Source organism: Barbus barbus (genome assembly GCF_936440315.1).
Source record: "Barbus barbus genome assembly, chromosome: 4".
Taxonomy (NCBI): domain Eukaryota; kingdom Metazoa; phylum Chordata; class Actinopteri; order Cypriniformes; family Cyprinidae; genus Barbus; species Barbus barbus.
The window spans coordinates 30,373,357-30,396,404 of NC_136732.1; the positions used below are offsets into that span (position 1 = coordinate 30,373,357).

The 23,048-nt window shown below is 40.3% G+C and overlaps 1 protein-coding gene across 1 annotated transcript in view; it reads right to left on the bottom strand.

The window, feature by feature from the left end:
- LOC306864388 (voltage-dependent T-type calcium channel subunit alpha-1I-like) overlaps positions 1-23,048 on the bottom strand; it is a gene marked incomplete at its 5' end in the record, with an annotated part of 186,726 nt that overhangs the window by 69,307 nt on the left and 94,371 nt on the right. The window contains 5 exons of the mRNA XM_079408392.1: positions 4,853-5,004; positions 9,752-10,155; positions 10,928-11,276; positions 19,127-19,219; positions 20,035-20,377. Coding sequence (XP_079264518.1) covers positions 4,853-5,004; positions 9,752-10,155; positions 10,928-11,276; positions 19,127-19,219; positions 20,035-20,377 — 1,341 coding nt within the window. The remainder of the gene's footprint in view (positions 1-4,852; positions 5,005-9,751; positions 10,156-10,927; positions 11,277-19,126; positions 19,220-20,034; positions 20,378-23,048) is intronic.

Here is a 23,048-nt window from a genome sequence, read left to right on the forward strand (position 1 = left end):
ATCCTTGTGTGGTCCCAGGGCAAGCTCCTATCATTGAGAGCTGTGCACATTCCTGGGTATCTCAACGTCGGAGCAGACGTCCTGTCGAGACAGGGGCCGAGGCCCGGGGAATGGATGCTTCACCCCCAGGTGGTGAAGCAGATTTGGAAGGTCTTTGGCCAAGCACAGGTGGACCTCTTTGCAACTCGAGAGTCTGCGCAATGTCCCCTTTGGTTCTCTCTAGCTCCTCCAGCGCCTCTGGGACTGGATGCTATGGTACAGACCTGGCCGAGGCTTCGTCTGTACGCCTTCCCCCCGATCGCTCTGCTCCCGGGAGTTTTGGCGAGAGTGCGCCGGGACGCGGTAAGCCTACTGTTAGTAGCGCCGTTCTGGCCGGGCCGAGTATGGTTCTCGGATCTGATTTCCCTCCTCGACGGCACCCCGTGGCCGGTACCGATCAGGAGCGATCTCCTCTCACAGGCCGGGGGCACCCTTGTGCACCCCCGCCCGGAGTGCTGGAGGCTGTGGGTGTGGCCCCTGAGGGGGCACAACTCATAGCTTCCGGTCTGTCAACCGAGGTTGTCGAGACCATCCTCCAATCCAGAGCTCCCTCTACGAGGAAACTGTACGCCTTGAAGTGGAAACTCTTCACTTCATGGTGCGGAGACCGCCAGCTCGACCCAGTCAACTGCCCGATCCGCGCAGTTCTGGAGTTCCTGCAGGCCCGCTTCTCCGCAGGGTTAACCCACTCCACTATTAAGGTCTACGTGGCAGCTATCTCGTCGTACCACGCCCTTATCAGTGGCCAGTCAGTGGGCAGACACCCCCTGGTTACACGTTTCCTCCGCGGTGCGCTGAGGCTGAGGCCGCCTGTACGACCCCGTGTCCCCACGTGGGACCTGGCCGTGGTACTAGAGGCTCTGGGCAGAGCACCCTTCGAGCCTCTCGGGGAGATAACTGATAGACTCCTCACGATTAAGACCGTCTTTCTGCTGGCTATCACCTCTCTGAGGAGGGTGAGTGACCTCCAGGCCCTATCTGTGGCCCCTTCGCATATCGACTTTGCGCCCGGTTCGGCGAAAGTCTTCCTCTACCCCCGTACGGGGTACATTCCGAAGGTTCTGACGGTCGTACCACAGCCGGTCGTACTCCAGGCCTTTTGTCCTCCTCCCTTCAGGGAGCCCGACCAGGAAAGGCACAACTGCGTGTGTCCAGTGCGAGCACTGGACGCATACATCCACAGAGCTGCCCTGTGGAGAAAAACGGACCAATTGCTCGTGTGCTTTGGTCCACCTAAGAGGGGTCTTCCAGCTTCGAAGCCCACTCTTAGCAGGTGGATAGTGGATGCCATCAATCTGGCGTACGAGACCTCTGACCTTCCCCCGCCGTTGGGAGTCAGAGCACACTCGACCCGAGGTGTGGCGGCCTCCAAGGCCTTCTGGGCAGGTGTCTCCATGCAAGACATCTGCAACGCTGCTGGGTGGTCCACGCCCCTGACATTCGCCAGGTTTTACAACCTCGACATCAGAGCCACTCCAGGCTCCTCCGTCCTTTCAGCCTGACACTAGGCAGGGACTTGTCAGTCTGGCGGCGTTGGTATTGCGTTCCCATAGCGTCTTCGGACGTAGCTCGAAGTTCCTGGAAGGGAACGTACCAGGTTACGTATGTAACCCAGGTTCCCTGAAGGGAACGAGAGCTACGTCCCGAGCCACACTTCCGGCATCCCTGCCAGCGCTTGCTTCATGACTTGAAGCTGATGCCGGCTCCGCCGCACGTGCTTATATAACTTCCTGGTCGTGACGTCACCCCGCCCGTGACGCCTCGCCCATCCATTAGACTGTTGTATAAAATATTCAGAGCGCCGGTTACGCTGATGGCGTTCCCATAGCGTCTTCGGACGTAGCTCTCGTTCCCTTCAGGGAACCTGGGTTACATACGTAACCTGGTACGTTTTTTCCGTTTAAATTTTTCTGGATTCCGTTTTTTTTTTTGTTTTAGTTTTTCTGGACTCCTTTTTAATGGTCAAATTAAATTTTATTAAATCACAAAGCATGTCCAATTAATTAAAATCATGAAACTTATACAATTTAATTGATTAAAAGTGTAACAAAAATGGCATGTTTAGGGCCGTATGAAACGTTTTTTTTTTCTCACCTTATGTTTTATTGCTACCAAATTCTGTGTTTTTGCATGTCTAATTATTTGAATGCATACAAACAATTTTTATTTATTCTTACAGTAGCCTTATGCAATGTTTTCCCCCCTCAGAAATTCTGTGTTGTGTATTTAAATTTTACTGGTTATCAGATGAAGGCATAAAACATTGATTTAATTTATATTTAAATGAATTAAAATTAAACATTAAAATTGTTGGCAAATAAAGGGGATTTACTATTAAAATAAAAATATTTTGTGATTATTTCTTAAAAAAATAAAGTATTATTATTTTTCAACAGTAGTAGTAAGTAGTAGTAGTAGTATTAGTAGACGCTAGTTTTACTCAAATTAAATGGTAAAATGCTCGTGAAGTCACTCTCAGATCAGTTCTGGAGATGTTGTTCATGTATTTATGTCTTCATTAAGACGGCAGATGCTGAAATCACCGCGAGCGCCACACGTGCTGTATATGTAACATTATTAAACAAAACCACGCGTCTGCTCCTTTCACACAGAGACAGGCAGAACATGCAGGGCTCATATTTAAATCGACTTTTGCGGCTTAATATTTACAGATACTAGTCCATATCGCGATTTGATTTAAGTGTAATGACCTACTTTTTATTAATTCATCCAAACTTTGACAAATTCCGTGACATTCCACGTTAAACTGTAAATTCCATTTTTATGACTGGATTCCTCGATTCCGTCCACGTTTTCTGCATCGCGGAAATCACAGGGCCCTACCTAATGCACAGCGAGAAGGAGAGTTTGCGTGGCTAATGACTCTCCAAGGACCACAGCTGGAGAATTGCAGAAAATAGTTGAGTGTCGGGGTCAGAAAACCTTAAAAAAAAAATTAAAAATTAGCTTCTTAGCAGCAAACACTCAAAATGGGTTTGGTGACCACAGGGATAAAAAGTACCCCATGTGTACAATGAAATATACTGCTGTATTTTAGATGTTGTGGGCCTATATTTCTGCTGGAGGTCCTGGACATCTTGTCTAGACACATGGCATCATGGATTCTATCAAATACCAACAGATAAAAAAATCAACAAGTGACTGACTCTGTTAGAAATCTTATAATGTGCCATGTTTGGATCTTCCAACCGTACAATAATCCAAACACAAACCTAAAAAACAACACAAAAATGGGTCACTGAGCACAAAACCAAGCTTCTGCTATGGCCATTCCAGTCCTCTGACCTGAACCCTGTAGAAAATGAGTGAGGTGAACTTTAGAGAAGAAGCACCGTCATGGAGCTGTGAATCTAAAGGATCTGGAGAGATTCTGGATGAAGGAATGGTCTCTGTTCTCTAACCTCATCAGGCGTTATAGGAGAAAATTTAGAGCTGTTAAACTGGCAAATGGAGATTTCAAAACTTATTGAATAAAAGGGTGCCATTAATTGTGGCCAATGTGTATTAGAGAAAAACATTTATTCCATAATGATATTTCCTCCCGTTTTAAATTCTTATTGTCCTATGAAAGGTTAGATTTTTGTGAATTTTTAAAATAAAAGATCAAAAGGATTCACAACGCAGATAAATTTTCACAGCTGCCTTTGATCATATTTACCAAGGGTGCCAAAAATTCTGACCACCACTGTACATATACACACACTGTATGTATGTATGTATGTATACATTCATATATATATATATATATAAATCATTTTTAAAAGTTTAATCGTGTCTTAAACTTTTGTGTCCAAGTGTACACAATAGCCTATAATAGAATAACCTTTACTTGAACACGGTATTAAAACTGACATTTTATCTTGGCTTCATCTTTAATTTTTGCTACACCAATGCCTTTTACATATATTTTTAATGGCTTTAAGGTGTGGTCACATTAGTAACATTTCATCAAATTTTCACAGGCAAGAACCATATAGTTTAGAGGTTACATGTACTCTTGTCCTAGACCTAGAACTTCAGAGTCAGAGAGGCTTTATCATTTCAGCTCTATACAGCTTGTACACAGCGAAACGAAACAACGTTACTCCAGGACCATGGTGCTACACAAGACAACACTGGACTACAAAACTCACACTGTACTGTACAAAAAGACTATACATTATCTTAAATAATTTAACATAATAATAAAATTGGAAAGAAGAAGAAGAAAGTAAAAGTTGAACATAAAACAAAGTACCGACTACATGTGTGTGAGCATACCTGAATGAAACAGCCTGGGACAGAAAACTTTTTTTTTTTTTTTTTTTTTTCATAGAACAGGTCACAGTATTAATAGACAAGTGCAAAGTGCGGACGTGCAAAGTATGCAAGTTGTGTTTCAAGTGTTTGTGTTCAGGTATTTATAGTGAATGTAGTTGTCTGGTCAGTTCACATGGAGTTGAGGAGTCTGATGACTTAAATCTTAAACTACAATTTGTTTTTAACAGTTATTATGCTTCAAAACTTTTTTTTTCATAATTTGACTGTCTGTTGTGGTGTCACTTTTTGTAGTTTCTCTATACCAAAAAATGTTCCTCCTAAAAAATGTTTTTGCCATAGTGTTCTTGGTTACCAATGAGACAATGAGTAAAAAGCATGCTTGAGATGAGATGTGGGGGAAAAAAAATCCAAGGTAAATATCACTATTTTTGTTGAGTTATTTACAGTCCAGCTGTTATTTTGTCAAAATATTATGCAAAATAATGTTTTTTTCCCCAGACATTCTACAAACTATAAAAGCGAATGCACTTGCCTGATGATCACAATAATTCCATCAAAGATGTTGTAGGGGTTTCTCAGATATTCAAAGAAGCCAAAGGCAGTCAGCTTGAGGATCATCTCCAGGGTGAACATACTGGTGAACACTATGTTACAAATCTCCAGGACATTAGTCAGTTCATCAGGCTGTAGACAGAAAGAGAGAGACATTGAGGACAAGAGAGAGGTTGGGAAGAATAAAAGAAGAGTTAAATGTGGAGAGGTCATTTCAGATCACTGCATTGCTGTTCAAGAGAGTGTGTGCATTGTTGCATGGACAAGATCAGCTTTTGACAGTTCCTCAGTGAGGCTGTGACCCCCTCATATAATATAAAAGGTCAGAGAAAACTGAGTTTAAACCTGAACAATTCCTTGTGGAACGTCAGTTAGAAAAAGATCAGGGGTGATGGGAGTACACTGATACTATATGTGAATTGTAAGTACTGCATGTCTTCAGGTTATTCTGGCCAAGAGCTGCCCACTTAGACAGTCTGATTGACATGTAAGGTGACCAATCACAGATGGTTTTGTTTTTATTAGGGCTGTTAAAGTTAACGCAAATTCATTTTAATGGCACAAATTTTTTTAACCGTGGCCTAACCTGTAGTTGGAGAAATGGATATACACAGTGTTGCCAACTTAGTGACCTTGCAGACCCCTTTAGCGACTTTTATTCCATTCAAAAAAGCACCCAAACCTTATTTGGTTTCTGAGAATCGCCGGTAATGCCGCGGTCTTGCTGTCCCAGTGTGCACAACACCCCCCCCCCCCCCCTCTCTCTCTGCGTCTGCTCAGTTTCTGTTCAGCGAGCGACGGAGAAGAGCAGCGCTTTCAGTTAAACACAGATATTATGTTGCTTCTCTAATTTTACATGCAAGTATAGCCTAAATCACAGCACAGCTATTGTCTTTATCTTATGTGTATTTGATTTCATCAGACGACGGCTCGATTATCAGGATTTTTGTGCAGATTAGCCTCTTGGAAGGCAGCTGGTTATGTAGTCTTGATGGGTCGCGTTTCAAGCCCTATTTCATATTCATTCCTTTGTCTGACAACAGAAACCGTAAAATATATCAATGAAAACAGTTTTATTGAGAATTTAGCCGCATCAAAATACAGTATGTGGGCACAGAGAGGGAAACAAATGTAATAAATAATATTGCATGTTCAGAAGAAGACCTGCCTTGTCGTGCAAAAATGTAAACCGGTTTCTGTAAGTAAATTGCTCAGTGCAAAGAAAGAGAAGTAATGGGAACCTGGAATTTCTTTTTTTTTTTTTTACGTGTCTAATAGACATGAACAAGTTATCTATGACCTTTGAAACATGTCTAGACTTCATGCTCTATATTGACTATGGTTTCAATAGTAATAAACATACATTTGCATAAAGCATCCATATTTGTCCATGCCTATGTTGATTAGACTATTAAAAACTTGAAAAGTATTCATTTAAGGTACATTTAGAACAAATAAATGTGCGATTAAGTTGCGATTAAACACGAGTTTATGACAATCATGCGATTAATCGTGATTACATATTTTAATCGATTGACAGCCCTAGTTTTTATGCATTGTTTAGAGGCAGATTGTTTTAAATGCATTACACAACACAGAAAGGCGCAGAAAAACATTAAGTCTCTATGAACGTTTGGACCGAAAACACTAAAATTGCTGTCAGTCCAAAAATAAGTACTGATAATAGAAAACAAACAAATGCAAAAAACAAAGTTGATTCTGCTTGTGAATATTTTGAATATCTACAATAGTTATCTATGTAGTTATTTTACCTGAATCAAAATGCTGATGCCAACTGTATGTTTCATAATATGCAAATATGATATATATAATAACTATATACTGTATACACACTACTGTTTAAAATGCTGGGGTCGGTTTGATTTTCTTTTATGTTTTTGAAATAAGTCCCTTTTGCTTACCAAGGTTGCTTTTATTTGATCAAAAATACAGTAATAAACAGTAATATTGTGAACTATTATAACTATTTAAGAAAATTGTTTTCTATTTTAATATATATTTAAATTTAATTATGCGATGGTAAAGCTGAATTTTCTGCAGCTTTTCTCCAAAATCCAATCATTCTAATATGCTGATTTTATGCTCAAGAAACATTTCTTATTATTATCAATGTTGAAAACAGCTGTGCTGCTTAACATTTGTGAAAACCAAGATACTTGTTTTCTGGATTCTTAATATAAAGATCAAAATAACAGCATTTATTTGAAATATTTTGCAACAGTATTAAAGACAAAAAAGAGAAAATTCTAACTGACCCCAAACTTTTGAATGGTAGTGTAGTATTACTACTACAGTAAAAATACAGTAGGTTATCTTAAAACCCAACCTGGTACCACAGCTTTGTTTTTTTAGGCAGACTAATAACAACCTATGTGGTCATGTACATTGTAGAAATCCAGCTATTCAGATTGTAGCTGGTGATTTAAGCCATTTTTGTGTGCACTAGGCATCAGACAGTCGGTAAACAGACTGTGGGTGGTCCATCGAAGGCTGAGACTAGTGTAAGATCTACTGCGCTTAGAAAGGGATCAACAAACCACCCTGATCTGCTTCAGTCCACGCTGTGTAATCTGACATCACATAAATCCATTACACCTTATCTCAACCGATAACACTATGTATGTTCATGTGCACAAGTGAGAGGGGTGGCCGAATTCCAGGGTAGCAAAAGCGAAATCTGATTTGAGAACACTTCCTTCATTGTCCCTTTTGTTCCCTCTTTCTGCTTCCCTTTATTGATCGATATCTCTCTATTGACGAGTTAAAGCCAAGAAAACAAAACTGAAGGACGAATGAAAACCAAACCACAGGCAGCTCCTGGGAGATGCCATTTAGAGAAATTGAATATTGACACAGCAATCAGGAGTAATAATGGCAAAACAATACGGTAAGGAAACACCAATAGCTTCTCCTCCCTCTTTCCATTTTTATCACTCCTTTTTTCTTTGTCCTCCCACAGGCTTTACTGTAAACTGCTCTTAAACCAATCCATCAGCAGATCATCTCATTATCAAACCTATTTGTACAAACAACAATGCTGTAAATTATTTTTGATAAATAAATTGTCACTACAACCCAACAGATCACTGAAATATGACTTGAAAAATCTCACCATGACTGTCTTTTTCAGCCAATCTAAAGACTTTTAGGCATTTGCTGCCTGTCAGTCATTCTGAGTGTTCATCGATATGGCGGCCAGGATTTTGGAGACGGGGACCAGTTTAATGTTTAACCTCTGCATCCAAATTTGGCAACTTCCCTACTACATAGTGTGCGAAAGTGCACCAACTAAGTGTTGAGCATCCAAAAACACAATACTCATGATAGGTGACAAATACCCGGATGACCTGCTACTTCCACCAGGATATTACACCTATGCATATTTTATAGAACGCACTTTATCAGCTTTTATAACAGGAAAGATGTTCAAGATGTTAAACGCAGTACAAATTCAGACAGATTTCAAGAAGAGGCAACAAGTATCAATTCATTTAAAAAAAATCCCTTCTGCCCTACTTCAAAAAAACTTAATTGGTCCAAAATACTAGTCCTTGTGACTGAGTTAAAAATCAAGCATGTTTTAAAGTTCACCCAATTTAGTCACCCTTGTGTTGTTCCAACTTACTTTCTTCTGTGGAAAATAAAAGCGGATATTTTAATAAATGTTCCAGTGATTTTTTTTGTCCATGCAATGAAGGTCAAAAGTTACCAAAACTGCTTCAAAATATCTTCTTTTGTGTTCCACAGAAGAAAGAAAGTGATACATGGTACAATAAGGAGGCCTACATGGTAACATGGCAGGTTTCCCTGTACACAAATGACTGGAACACAGGAATAGCTTCTTCCCACAGGCCATCTCCCTCTTGAACAGCTTATGCGCCTAAATGCCTTCCTTAGTGCAATACTCCACTTTCAGTGCATTTTCGCCGCTTCCTCAGACAATCCCACAACCCCGCATGATCCTGGCACATGATCCTGAATTAAAATGGTTGCTTTTCAGTGTTTTCATTTGACACACTTCCTGGGAATCAAACCCATGACCCTGCCATTGCTAGCACCACGCTCTACTCTTAGAGCAAAAGGAACCTTTAAATGCATTTGTGTGCGCAGACCGAGTGCATTGACACTTGTTAAATCGACACAAACACACAAACTGCCCACACACATGTATATTAATGTGTAAATAAATAAATATCTTGATCGCATGTAAATATTGTGATCTTTACAAGGCTGGTTGCGAGTCGGGTTAAAACATACTGAGTCACAGCAGATGATATCATCACACATGATCCGTTTAACCATATAAGACCGACTGGAACACAAACTCTCATGAGGAAAGTCCTGTTTATATGCAAGCACGTACACAGGGGCTCCTCTGTTTGCCTGCGTAGGCTGCATTTACATGATGTCTCACATGTTAAAAATGCTGCGTAATAGAAGCCAGCGGTGACTATCGCTTTTTCTCTCTCTCTATATCTGTCTCTCTCTGCTTGTTGATATTTTTAAAGCCCAGAGAGATGAGAAAACAGGCCCCACTGCAGGCAAGGCAGTGAAGACATGAGGGGGTGGAGGGGGAGAGACATACAGAGAGAGCAAAATAGAGAGAGTGTGCATGAGTAGTAGTAGCTTTCTACATCTTCCAAAGATAATTAACTGCACTTTCATTTCAAGAAAAAATCCAACAAGACTCCAAAGGCCGTTCCACACGCTCTCATTACTTTGAATGGCAGGCCCTGTGAAGACTCTATCAGCACTGCAGAAAGAGCCGGCTATTACAGTAATATGTGACATGATGAGGTTGAACACTTCTTCAGAGTGGGTTCATTATGTGAACCGACTGCACGGCGGGTGAAATTACCTGGTTATGGTGCTCGATGCCCATACTGATTGTATTGATGAGGATGGCGATCATAATCCCTCTGTTGAAGTACTTGCTTTCAACTATACCCCAAAGCTTCACTCTTATTTCATCCCAAACATCTTTACATTTCCCAAAACAGGTACGTTTCCTCTTCGGTGAGTCCTCGGAGTTATTGTCCACCTTCTCGTCCAAGCGGTTCTCATCCCTGTTGGTCTCCTCCAGTGCACCCTCCTCTTCCTCCCCATTGGCTGAGTGCCGCGTCGATCCCGCCCCCTCCTTGAGTGACAGGGCGGCAGCACACTGTGGACACTCCTCGGGGTTTGGGGTGACGGAGAGCGAGATTGCGTTCTCCAGAGGTTGGGAGCTGTGGTCCAACTTGGTATCGTGAATACAATGAGGCGCTGCAAGACAGATGAAAAATTCAACATTTGTTTGACATTTTCATATAATACAATAAAATTTTTGCCTGTCAGTTTCTTGGACAACTGCCATGCTGCTGCTTGGGATTGAAATGTCATTGGGCCATAAAAGCAAACATATGGATGGATTTGCTCTTGTTTTTATTGCAACTTGCTCTTTGCTTTTATAACTTGCTATTTGGTTTAGAGTGGCGGGGAAGCTACTTTGAAACTTGGCCAGGCTACAAGCTATTTTTTATGACACAAAATAAGCTAAATACACTGAAGCAGCTTAAAAGGGCAATACTGTTTAAAATAACTTTAAAACACCATAATTAAAACACCATAATTAACAATTAATTTTAAATTTAAAATAACTTAGGACTTACTTCAAAACTACTTAAAATGCTGTGCAGTGATTTCTTTTTTAAATATTCATTCACATCTTTAAAAAAACTTCCACTTTACAATAAACATACAGTATAAGCAAGAGAGGGCAGTTTAACATGAATCAATTCACCTAAATAAATCAAAATGTTTAATACCAAATACAAGTGATGGATAAGAGTTCAGGATTAACTGAAGAGTTCATAGTGAGAGAGGATAGTTTAAGACAAACAAATTAATCAGATTTTCTAGCACAACTTATAAGTGAACACTTTAGGGTGAATTTTCCTACACTATGAGTGAAAAAGGGTTTTAGGATGAGTTTAGGATGGCTGATTTCTCTAGAACTAATCAACCTTTTCTAACTCTTCCTCTATCTCTTACTCACTCTGAGTAGAATGGCAGTGGTGTCTTTCGCTGCCATTCACATTAGCCCCTCCCCCTGTCGATCCTGTCCCTCCCCTGCCACGCCCCCTCCCTCCTCCAGGGGGCGGGGCTTTACCACGGAGCATGTAGTAAAGGGCGGCTGAGCGGCGGCGGGCCTTGCGCAGAATGTGGCAGACCAGCTGGAAGAGCTCCTCGTAACAGTCTCCGGGCTCAGCGAGTGAAGCCAGCGTGCTGGAGGACAGGTAGCGAGCGCGTTGCTCTTGCATCAGCTGGTGCTCTCGCTGTTTGGTCTCCGAAAACTGAGTGGCAATGACCACCAGGCACAGATTAATCATGAAGAAAGATCCAATCTGGAACAGGAAGAAGAAGAGAAAGAGTTGAAAATCATCATTTACCCATCCTTATGTTGCTCTAAACCCCTATGACTGACTGTCTTCTCTGGATACAAAATACTGGAGAAGTGCTTTCTGGAACTGCTTGTTTTTATTTCTGAAGCCATTTCAGAGAAACAGATAAAAAAATTAAGTAATTGTACATTGACAACCTCCTCTTTAAATCAGATGCATTCATATTTATTGTTTGAACCGGATTTAACCAATTTGACAACAAATAAATAAAAATAAAAAATTCCCCCAGATTCACTTACGGACATCAGACAGTGCGTCTTTCATAAATATTCTAAGGATTGCTAGCAACTATTTTCTCTGAGTTTATAACTTCCATACTTTTGGAATATAGCAAACAATAGCTGCACATGGACCACTTTTTTATTATTTCTGCAACCTTTTTAAAGCTTGTACGCTCCAGTTAACATTCAGTGTAAAATGACAGGGTTTGAAATGATAATTTCATTTCATTTATTAGTTCATAAATGAGTAAATAATGACTAAATATTAATTTTTGGGTAAACTACCCTGTTGAAAAATCCAGCATATGCTGGTTAGGTGTGTTTTGAAGCATGTCTGCTGGTTTGACCAGCTCAAACGTTCAGCCATGCTTCAAAACATATCTAACCAGCATATGCTGGATTTTTCAACAGGGTACACCTTTAAAAACATATATTTGAGTTAATTTATTTGAGCATTTTGTTGTCATTACTTTCTTATACACTAAAGATACATTTTTGGCTCAATTCTGTTCCCATAACTCTTGCACTATGTGTGAAGTCTCAGCTGCTTTAAATATCCAGATCTACTTGACACCTAAACCCCTCTAAGCACTCTAACGCAACCTATGCTGCAGTGTTTGGCATAAGCAGCGGCCATAACTGTCTAGATGAGCTGCTATAAACGGACCCTATATTTGAAAAAGTCAGCAGACGCCCAAACAAGAGCCTGTTTTGTTGTGTGTGTGCCTGTATTGCTCTGGCTTTGATATGCTATAATTATCAGGCTCTTTCATAGGAGCAAAACCTCTAAATATCTCCTAGTCCTTGCAGAGAAGGGCTAGATCCCTCTGCCAACGTGAAACGGATTAGAATCGTGAACCAATCATTTTAAAGACCGAGAGCGAACCAGTTCCAGACTCAACAGAACAGAAAGCCTGCTCTTATATCATTTGCCATTCATATCACTGGCATTTTCAACACGCGAATGCACACAGAGCTCGCTCTTAGGTCTTAATGAAAGTACAGCCTGGTTCCTGTATATGTGAAGTAGGGATCAGAGAGGACGGAAGAGTCGTGAGGAGGACAGAGGAGGTGGAGAAATGCACAGAAGTGTGTGTGCGTGGAGGGGGGGACAGCTGTGTCCTGCCTCCACATCTGCTGCCCTGATTTGGGAGTCTGATGTGTGACTGGACTACTCCTAATCAACAGTCGGACCTCTGTTTTATGCAGATAGACAACTTCATTCCTTGCGGTCACCTTTCCTCTCATCAATTCCTCTGCATGCTTTAACACACACACGCACACACACAATATCCTTAATACTTATTTGATTTTTAAAGTGATAGTTCACCCAAAAATGACAATTCTGTTATCATTTACTCACCCTCATGCCTATACTGTATGACTGACTTTCTTCTGTGGAATACAAATGTGAACTTTTGAAGAAAATTCAGAGCATTCTTTAATATTATGAAAGAGGACCTCAAAATGACAAAACAAGCATCATAAAAATGGTAGTGAAGAATATACTTTTTGTGAAGAACAGATTATAATTTACATCATTATTCACTGAAAATCTAGACATTGACTCTAGTTCTCCTATAAAATAAAATAAAATAAAACTGTTGACACTGATAGCCTTGTGGGCAGCGCGCAAACATACAGTATAGTACTGTTGTGCTTCGGGTGTCTCGAGTTCAAGTACCGGCTTATGAACCTTTCTCGATCCCGTCCCTGTCTCTATCTCCCACTTCACTTCCTGTCATCATATCATAAAGGCAAAACTGGCAAAATGAATCTTTAATAAATAAATAAATTAAATTAAACAAAAACATTGGCACTTTGTGAGATATCATGATGTAAGTAACCATGTCTAATTTATGAATTGATCTTTTTAAATAAAAAAAGTCAAATCTTTGAAATAATTAACTTTCAGGAATAATAGGTGTAAATGATTCATTCACGTATAAATTTAATCTGGTTATTAATGTGGTTAATCGATCATAATTACTCAATGACTGATACTAAATAGCTCATAAAACGAGAAGATTAGCCATGAAGAACTTATTTCAATTCATGTACTACTTTAACTCCAAAATGGTGCCTCTACTAGTTAAGACATGTCAGCACCATTGTTCTATATTATTTTAAAGAAAAAAATGCTTATTAAAACAGACTGAAAGAAAGAAAGAAAGAAAGACAGACAGATGGAACGAGGCAGGAGAAGAAAGGGAGAGGTCAAATGGGTGCTGGTTAGTGAGTATACTTCAGTTCTGTTACAGTTCGATGAAAGATGACAGGTGATGATTTATACTCTCATTTAATACTTCTCTTACAATCGAAGAGTATGGCTGCAGGCAGGGTGACCTTAAGACTGCCTGTCCAAAAAAAGAACAGCATGCAGAACCGGTCATTTCATTATTGTGACATCAATGTGCAAACGCAGGGAGAACTTTGCCAACATAATATGGATAGTAAAATAAAATAAATTCTTCCCATGCCATCAGCTCAAAATTCATATCCATGAGTAAATCCCATAAGCAAGCCAAAAATATAACAAGATTTGTTAATATTTTGTTGTCTGTAATCAGAGACAATGTTTTTAATCTAATTATTTGAGATCCCTCTGCCCATTTGTCCGGATCCATCAGAGAACAGCTGAAGAGGAAAAACTGGGCACAGAGAAGGCGAGCCTGAATTAATTGCTCCGATGTTCAATAGAAGTGAAAGGAAGTGAATAGAGGTGCATTGGTGGGGTGTGGGCTGTGTCGGCACACTATGGCCCTCTCTCTACAGGTAGCGACGGCTGGCTGTGTGGTTGCCAGGTTACAGACAGAGCAGGGCGTCAAAGAAATAAATAAAAGTGCAGACTCGCATAAACCTGCACACACACATACAGTGAAAAGACACATCTTACTCCCTTCAAACACTGCAGAACACACAGGGATTTTAATTCTGAGACAAAACTATTTCAAGTTTAAAGTTTAACCCTATGGCACACTTCCTTTTTTCTGCCTGCTGTTACATCGTCCACACAGTCCTTGCAACTATTGGACCCACCAGTTAGTGCAAATATTTAATGCACACACAGTGATGACAAGCACAGACAAAAATTGGGGCTACATAAAGACGCATATTTTGGCTTAATTTTGACCCAATCAGAGCTTTGTAATAAAGTGCTACAGGGATGACATATTTTTGTAGGCCAGCCCAGAAGTAAGCATAGCCCTGGTTCCCTTGACAAAAAGCTAATAGCTTTGTTTTGTTCATCAATCTTCACAAATTAACCCACTTTGAATTGAAGACTAAATGCAATCACCAGAGGTAAAAAACTAAAGGTAGGCTATAAACACACTAGACCAACTTCAAAGTTTGTTTTAAAAAAAAACTAAAGACAAATCTCAATCTACAAATTTGAGAATGATTTGCAAGAGCGAAAGTACTATACAAACACAACAAGGCTGTAAAGCAGACTATTGAGTAGATGAGCTTTCCTGGTCAGCATGATGACATTGTCCCAAACAACCTCTGTCCTATTTGGCCACTTATTAGCAACCCCCTTTTTACATAAAAAAAGAAAAAGAGATCGCAAGTAAGATATTACTGATGTATTTTATGTTGCAGAATAAAACATGAAAATACAATAAGCTTGTGTTATCCACAGGCTTTATTGTAGACATTTAATCAAAAACCCATCCAAAAAAAAAAAAAAAAAACTTGATTTTGGGACAATGGAAGTTTTAGGACTTGTGCAGTACTTTATTAATATTATAAAACCGCCTTCTTAAATATGGTTTAGTGGGCTTGATTGTATTTATTTTTGGTAAATACATACATTATATATATATATATATATATATATATATATATATATATGCATTGTGCAGTTTGAATACATTATGATTTCTACAGCATGCAGGATTTTTACCACAGTTAAACTATAAATAATGCGCAAGAACTGTGGAAAATCATGAGGGTGAGTACAAAGTCGAATCAATTGCGCTGCACCTACTGATTTCTGTAACTTCCTGTTGTTTAGGCAACACAATACTGATAATGACTAATCTAAATGATGTCTCAGTCCTGAGAGTCTCTTTATAATTCACTCAGAGCCACATTCCACCAGTCGGCGTTCTGCTGGTGCATGTTGGGAAGGATCACATGACAGCTTCGCAGGGTGCATGTGTCGGGGTAGCAGGGTCTCTGTCAGGAAGTGTGGGACTGCAGAGATGGCGGCAGGGGTCCGCTAGTCTGATGGGCTCTAATTAACTGCTAATGCTTTCACTCCGCTGACCTACACAGGATTAGGCCCTGTCATTAGCTACAGACACACACCCACATCTCCCTATACTGGCTATTTGTTGGGCTAAAATGGATTTCGGCGTCTCCAGCAGAGCCATCAGTTGTCTAACACACGTTTTAACGGAGGAAACAGGAAAGGTAAAGAAAAGCACAAATAGCTACAACAAATATCAGCAGGCCTCTCTACTATCTGACCTGCACATCTCATTCCTAAATCCATTCCCTTCCTCTTTTATTCCTTTAGTCTCCTGCTGTCTTTCAGTCTCAGATCCTTTTCCTCCTTATCCTCAGGGCATTTCTTTCCGCTCTCTCTCTTCTTTAATCTTGGGAGGAGACATTATCCGAAGCGCATCTCACTGCAGGGCTGTCTCGTTCGCTCTGTCTCTGTTCCTACCATTCAATGGAGAGGGCCAGCGCGGTGCGAGAACTGGCTCCATCACGGCATCGTTAAACATGCAGCCGAAGCAAAGATAAATTCATTTTATAGTGTCCAGCTATTGATTCTTCACTATGTTGTTCATTGCCTAATTGATCTCTGCGGCTCTGTCGACTATTAAATGTGCTGTTTAGCTAATATCTGCATCTTTGAAACCTTCAGGTCATCAATGGGAGTCCTGCAGATTCAGTTCAGTTCAGTCTGTCAATAAAAGCTGGGTCCGGACACATCTCTAAGGAATACCAGTTGTGATTTTTTTCAAGACTTTAAACTTCACTTGCAATGCACCATATGGCAGGACTAATCAAACTGATAAACTTCTATTAGATGTTACGTGGTCTTGCATTTAAAATACTGTATTAAGTTTGAGCTTACAGATGGCACACTAAACGCTAAATATGAGTCTCAATTTTTTACAAGATGATTGTTTTAGAAGAAAAAGTCAAGTCACCTTTATTTATATAGCGCTTTTAACAATGCAAATTCAAAAAGTAAACAATTAGAAGTAGCAATGCACACTATACAAGTACCACAGTGGTTATCAGTTGATATTAGTAGTGATATTTTTGTGATTTCTTTAACCTCAAAATGAATGTCAGTTTTTCATACTGTTCATAATAATGTTGTGATGCCTAATTTTACATTTAAAATGATTGATTTTATTTTTAAAATGTATTTGTACAATTTCTACTTAGACAAAATAATACAGAATTTTAAAGGTGCCATAGAATGCATTGATACAATATTTTAAATTGTTCTCTGTTATCTACATAGAAGGTATGTGGCAAGGACACCTTAAGTCATGGTCTAATGTATAGAGAGTTGGACTTGTAACCCGAAGGCCGTGGGTTCAAGTCTCAGGTCCGGCAGGGATTGTAGGTGGGGGAGTGAATAACCAACACTCTCTCCACCCTCAATACCACGACTGAAGTGAGACCCTTGAGCAAGGCACTGAACCCCCAACTGCTCCCCAGGCGCCGCAGCATTGGCTGCCCACTGCTCCGGGTGTATGTTCACTACTGTGTGTACACTTGGATGGGTTAAATGCAGAGCACAAATTCTGAGTATGGGTCACCATACTTGGCCACACACCACACCACTTCCCTTTCCCTTCCCTTAAAATAAACCTCATTTCCTTGTACAGAACTTATTATTCAACTATGCCAAGATAAATACAGTTTTCCATTCTATGGCACCTTTAATATCAGCTATTTATCAGCTAACAGCCATAACATGAAAATAATTATTGTCTTATCGGTCTTTATTTTAAATTTTGTACCGTTCTCTGAGGTCCACGTGTAATGTTATCAAGATTTTTTACATCAAAAAACATTATAATTTAGAAGTAAGAGACAATTTTTCTGTCTTGTTTTAACCCCCCTCATCAGAATGCTCAGTTTGAATAGGTGTGGAAGATTGTAAATTCAGAAGTATATGCCCATTGCTATGATTGGCTAACAGCTGTGTATGTTTGACAGGCTACAGCCTTTATAGATGGATACAGTTGTGATTTAGATTGAAAGCAATAGTGATCACGTAATAAAAACAGTTACTCAAACTTGTGTGTCGCAGCATTACTGTCAGATCCAATATAGTACGCACAGCATTTTCTTTTAGTTTCAATATTTTCTGAAAATCCTGCATCAAACTGCATCCTGCATCAAACATTGTTTGCAAACGAATCTGTGTTAAAATGAATTGAACAAAAGACAGTTCTTACTGATGTGGTCTAGATCTTCATTAAAAAACTTTTTCCTTACGTTGGTATCAGAAGGAAGGTAATCCTGGCACTGCACAGCATCTTGTTGTCTTTGGAGCCATCTTTATTGTTTGATTTCTGCATAGAACGGCTTTCACCTCTCGTTATTTACACTACATGCACGAATCGGAGGGTGGGGCTAAACAGGCAGTGATGTAGAAGCAGGCGTTGATCTTCTTCTGGTGGTGTTTAGCCACACTGTTACATCAAAGTGATATGTTCCACAACCTGACGTTTTGGCAGACTGGCTCCAACATAAGTTGTTTTTAGACTAACGAGAAAGTTTTGAGTTCCGAAACTTACAGGATGTTTTAATAGAACAATGCCCTTTTATATGTCAAAAGATCAAGGGAATTGACCCTTCGAAAAAACCTGTCCTCCTTAGTTACTGTTGCTATGTCCGACAGGCCACGGCGCTCTCACACTACACATGTTCAGACAGAACATGACAGAGCAGGTTACTTCTGGTACAAAACAAGGTCTCAGCTTTCAGATTTGGTCATTTTTTAAGAAATTAAAATAATAAATACTGTTTTGTGGCTCTTCAATGTGTCGTAACAGATGGCTGTAGCACCTCAGTTCAAGCGGCATGTGAACCGATCTTATATTTATTTAAAGCACGAAATAAACATGAATGAACATCAGAATGTATTTTGTTTCAACTACAGAAAGAGAGCAATACACACAATTTTTTAAGTACATCAAATTTAATCTACTCTCCTGTATGATTTGTTTGTCGGACAATTGTTATGATTGGTCAGATCGCCTGTCAAGCTCTTTGCAAAGGGCCATTTTTGATTTCTCAGTTCATGACCACTTTAATATCAGTGCATCCCTAATTAGAAGGCGTTGTGCTAAAAGTTTCATTCTTGTGATGGGTTAAGTTGTGTTTTTGTGTCCAGGGGAAAGACATGACCTTTTGGTTCTTACCATTGAGACCAAACATCTAATCTACCCTCTGGTCCTGTTGAAGGTCAGCAAACTTCAGGTCCTCCCAGATTACATATGCCATATAAAACCACAGACTACAAGTTCTAAATAATTAGGACACATGCTTTATCTCTGAACACACGCATGGCAAGGTATAAAAACTTACGATGATGAGGAATATGAAGTAGATGAAGTTGTAGAAGGAATGAGCGTCCATGACGTAGTACATGATCTCCACCCAGCCCTCCAGCGTGATCACCTGCACACACCAGATCAGACCATAATCAAGCTCTTTATGCACCTGGTAAAGATCTGTCTCAGATGATCCATCACAAGTCGTCAGTTGAGACAAATGCTGTTTACGATGAAGTAACATGCGTCTGCTATTTGTAATCGGATTTCGTCTCTAATTTTGTGACTATATAAAAAATTTGTAATATTATAAGATTTAGAAGCATTAAGAGAACAACAAAATTACTCAAAACCTCATTGTTGATGAATTCTTCAGCAATTCTGATGAAATGTATACACACATATCTACACAAGCACAATAAAAGAAATATATATAAACTTCTCTATTGCTCTTTTTTGGATTTCACTTCTTCTGTAGCTTTTGAAGCTACTAATCTAGCTCATACTAAAACTGCAAACAATGTCAAGTTGCTTTGGGTAAACACTTTGCTAAATAAATTAATGTAAATGCTTAATACTATTTGCCAATGGGTAAGAAAAATTATAATTAATTCAAAGTGAAAACAAGCTGATTTTTTCTTTTTCTTACCTCATTTGCAAATAATTTCTTTAAACCTTTGTTTTACCACAGTGGATGATTAACAGATGTGTAGGCGGCCCCTCACTGTTGTCCAAGATGCATCAGGATGGATTAGCATTTAGAACACACTGCACATGCAATGCTGTCACATGCATTTTCAACTTTCCCTGAATGTGGTTTGAGTGATTGTATCACAAAATGCTTTGAATCACATTTACACCTGTAGTAAGCGCTGTTGATTTACGATAGGATAAGAATCAGATGTGTAATTTCAACAAATGCCACTTGACTCAATCTCTCACCTGAAATATGACGATCCATGCATAACCTATGTTGTCAAAATTGATCGCTCCTTTATGTGGGTTGGAGTGTCCTGTGTGACAGCGGGTGTAGTACTGGTTCCAGTTCACACAAAGTCCCATGGCGGAGGCACTGCCGTTGACTAGCGGCTCCGCGCTCAGGCCCAGGGCCTGACGGTGCAGCGCATCCTCTTTATCTAGACAGCACTCCCGTCCGCCTTCTCTCCGAGCGGGGACGTCGCTGCAGGACATGATGCCGTTATCCTGAGCCAGCGAGCAGATGAAGGGCCGCTCGTCATCCTCCTCAGGCTGATAATATGGGGCGGGGAGGGTGATGCCAGATGTGCTAAGGACAAGACGGAAGGAGAAGTCAACGTTTTTGAAAATACAGTGTTAAAAAAATTAACAAAATTAATGTACATTAAAACAAAATTCGTTTATCTATCTATCTACAGTTGTGGTTAAACTTTTCTGCAAAATGTTAATTATTTTACCAAAATAAGATGGATCATACAAAATGCATGTTATTGTTTATTTAGTACTGACATGAATAAGATATTTTACATAAGACATTTACATATAGTCCACAAGAGAAAATAATGTTTTGTTTTGTGATAGTTAAACTAGTCTTGAAAAGTTAAACTGCCAGCTCTTCTTCAGAAAAATCCTTTAGGTCATATAAATGTGTTGATTTCCCAGCATCTTTTGCATATTTGATCCCTTTCCAATGAAGATGTGTACATTTTTCTTATTTTGCCTAAATATCATATTTTTCTCACACTCCCAAAATTAAATAGATTTTTCATATTAACTAAATGTTGTGAGGCCTGTGTTTACAAGAAAAATAAAAATACAAAAATAATAATAATAATATTTAAATAATTTTGCATCCCTTAAAGTGTGTTCTTACAGTATAGCTGAAACATCTCTAGGCAGACCTGAAGAGATCTGAGCAGTAACCAGTGTGGATTCATTCTATAGCAGACCAACTGAGCATGTGCAGAGTGTGCGTACATGTGTGTAAAGCCCATTTCTCTGGGAGTGACCCATTGAGGGCAGCCTGCCCCTTAATCACAGTGTCTCACTGGCCAGAAATAGCTGTTTCCATCAGCCACTCACCCTCTCATACACATAACAGGGTCACAATGACTATTTACACTCCCTTTCCCCCCTCTCGCTCCTTTTTTCTAATTTTCCCCATTTCTCTCCCACATCCATGTATACACGAATAAGCACCAACATCATGCAATGCCATTTGTTCACCTAGCACAAACAAGCATAGTACATGCAAGCCACACTGACCAATCAATGCCTCTATTGCTTTGTGGTCTACATTTACATTTTACATTTAGTCATTTGGCAGATGCTTTTATCCAAAGCGACTTACAATTGGGCAATACAAGAAGCGATTCATCTTGAAGAGGCAATCAGACAGAGGAAGTGCTCGTAACACCAAGTCTCAGTCATTGTTCAAATAAGTAAAAGCTAGCAAGGGAAGGAGAGAAAGATTGAGGGAAAGATTAATTTTTTTTTATTTTTTTTTTGAGTTTAGGATGAAGTCAAGTAGTGCCAAAAGAGATGAGTTTTCAGTTGTTGCTTGAAGATTGACAGGGATCCAGCATTCCGGATAGGGGTGGGAAGATTATTCCACCAGCCAGGAATGGTGAACGAGAATGTTCGGGAGAGTGATTTTGAGCCTCTCTGTGATTGTACCACAAGGCGTCGCTCACTAGCAGATCTCAGACTTCTGGAGGGGATGTAGATTCGTAATAGTGAGTGGAAGTAGGAGAGTGCTGAGCCTGTGGTCGTTCTGTATGCAAGCATCAGTGTCTTGAGCTTGATGCGAGCTGCCACTGGTAGTCAGTGCAAGGAGATGAAGAGAGGTGTAACATGGGCTCTTTTGGGCTCGTTGAAGACCAGTCGTGCCGCTGCATTCTGAATCATTTGTAGAGGTTTGATTGTGTTTGATGGCAGTCCAGCCAGAAGAGCATTGCAGTAGTCCAGCCTGGAAACGACAAGGGCCTGGACAAGAAATTGTGCAGCATGCTCTGTCAGAAAGGGCCTGATCTTTCTGATGTTGTGTAGTGCAAACCTAGACAGTTAATCTAAATTCGCACGCGCACAAAGCTCCCAAGACAGCCATGTTGGAGGTATCGGGTGCCAAGAAAGGATTGGTTCATCATCCCCAGGGTGTAATTCTCCCCATTTGGACAGAGGACTCCTCCGCAGACTCGCAGCTCAATAAAGGCCAAGAATGTTTCTTCGGCCGCGGAGGACGTTTTTCCTTTGCCCTTCAACAACACGGCAGCCAAAAGATCTGAACCATTCGATAGCAGTAATGAGCATTGGTATATCAGGCTACACCAGAAAAAGCAATTTGTCTAGACAGACCACCGTGGTGACACTAGAGTGAGTATATGCGTGTGCACATTTCCAACGCACAAAACTAATCAATGCCTGTGATATGGCAAATTGAGCCAATGCATCAAACCTTCGCAGATTCGCCCGTGGGGTTTGTACGGCACACACTGAGATCTCTCCTATAAAAGTCAGTCTGCATTTTCAACACGACAGTCAAGCTGGACCGCGTGGCACCGCTTTTCTTTAAGAGCTCAGCAGTATGGCGACAACTGGGGGGGGGGATAGAAAGACAGAGCGGCAGAGAATCAGTAAGTCTGTCAGGGCTCTGCAAGGAGTGCTGGAGTGTGAATGATGTTTGTGCCAGTGCCAGGGTTCGGGCACAGCATGGCAGCACACTGAGAAGCACAGCCCAGCGTGGCACAACGCTAACATCCCACTGTGGCACAAAATGCCATTCCACTGCCAATAAGACTGCTCTCGCACATGGAGATAATTGACCAATGACTGACAAGCTGTTTGTGGGTCGTTGCAGGTGGGCGGATGTTAAGGAATGCAGCATAAAACTAGCCCCGAGGAGAAGTGTGACTTTGAAGGTTGACTTTTTAAAGGAATTTCTTTCATTTGCTCAAGTCAAACCTCACCAGATGCTATGAAAA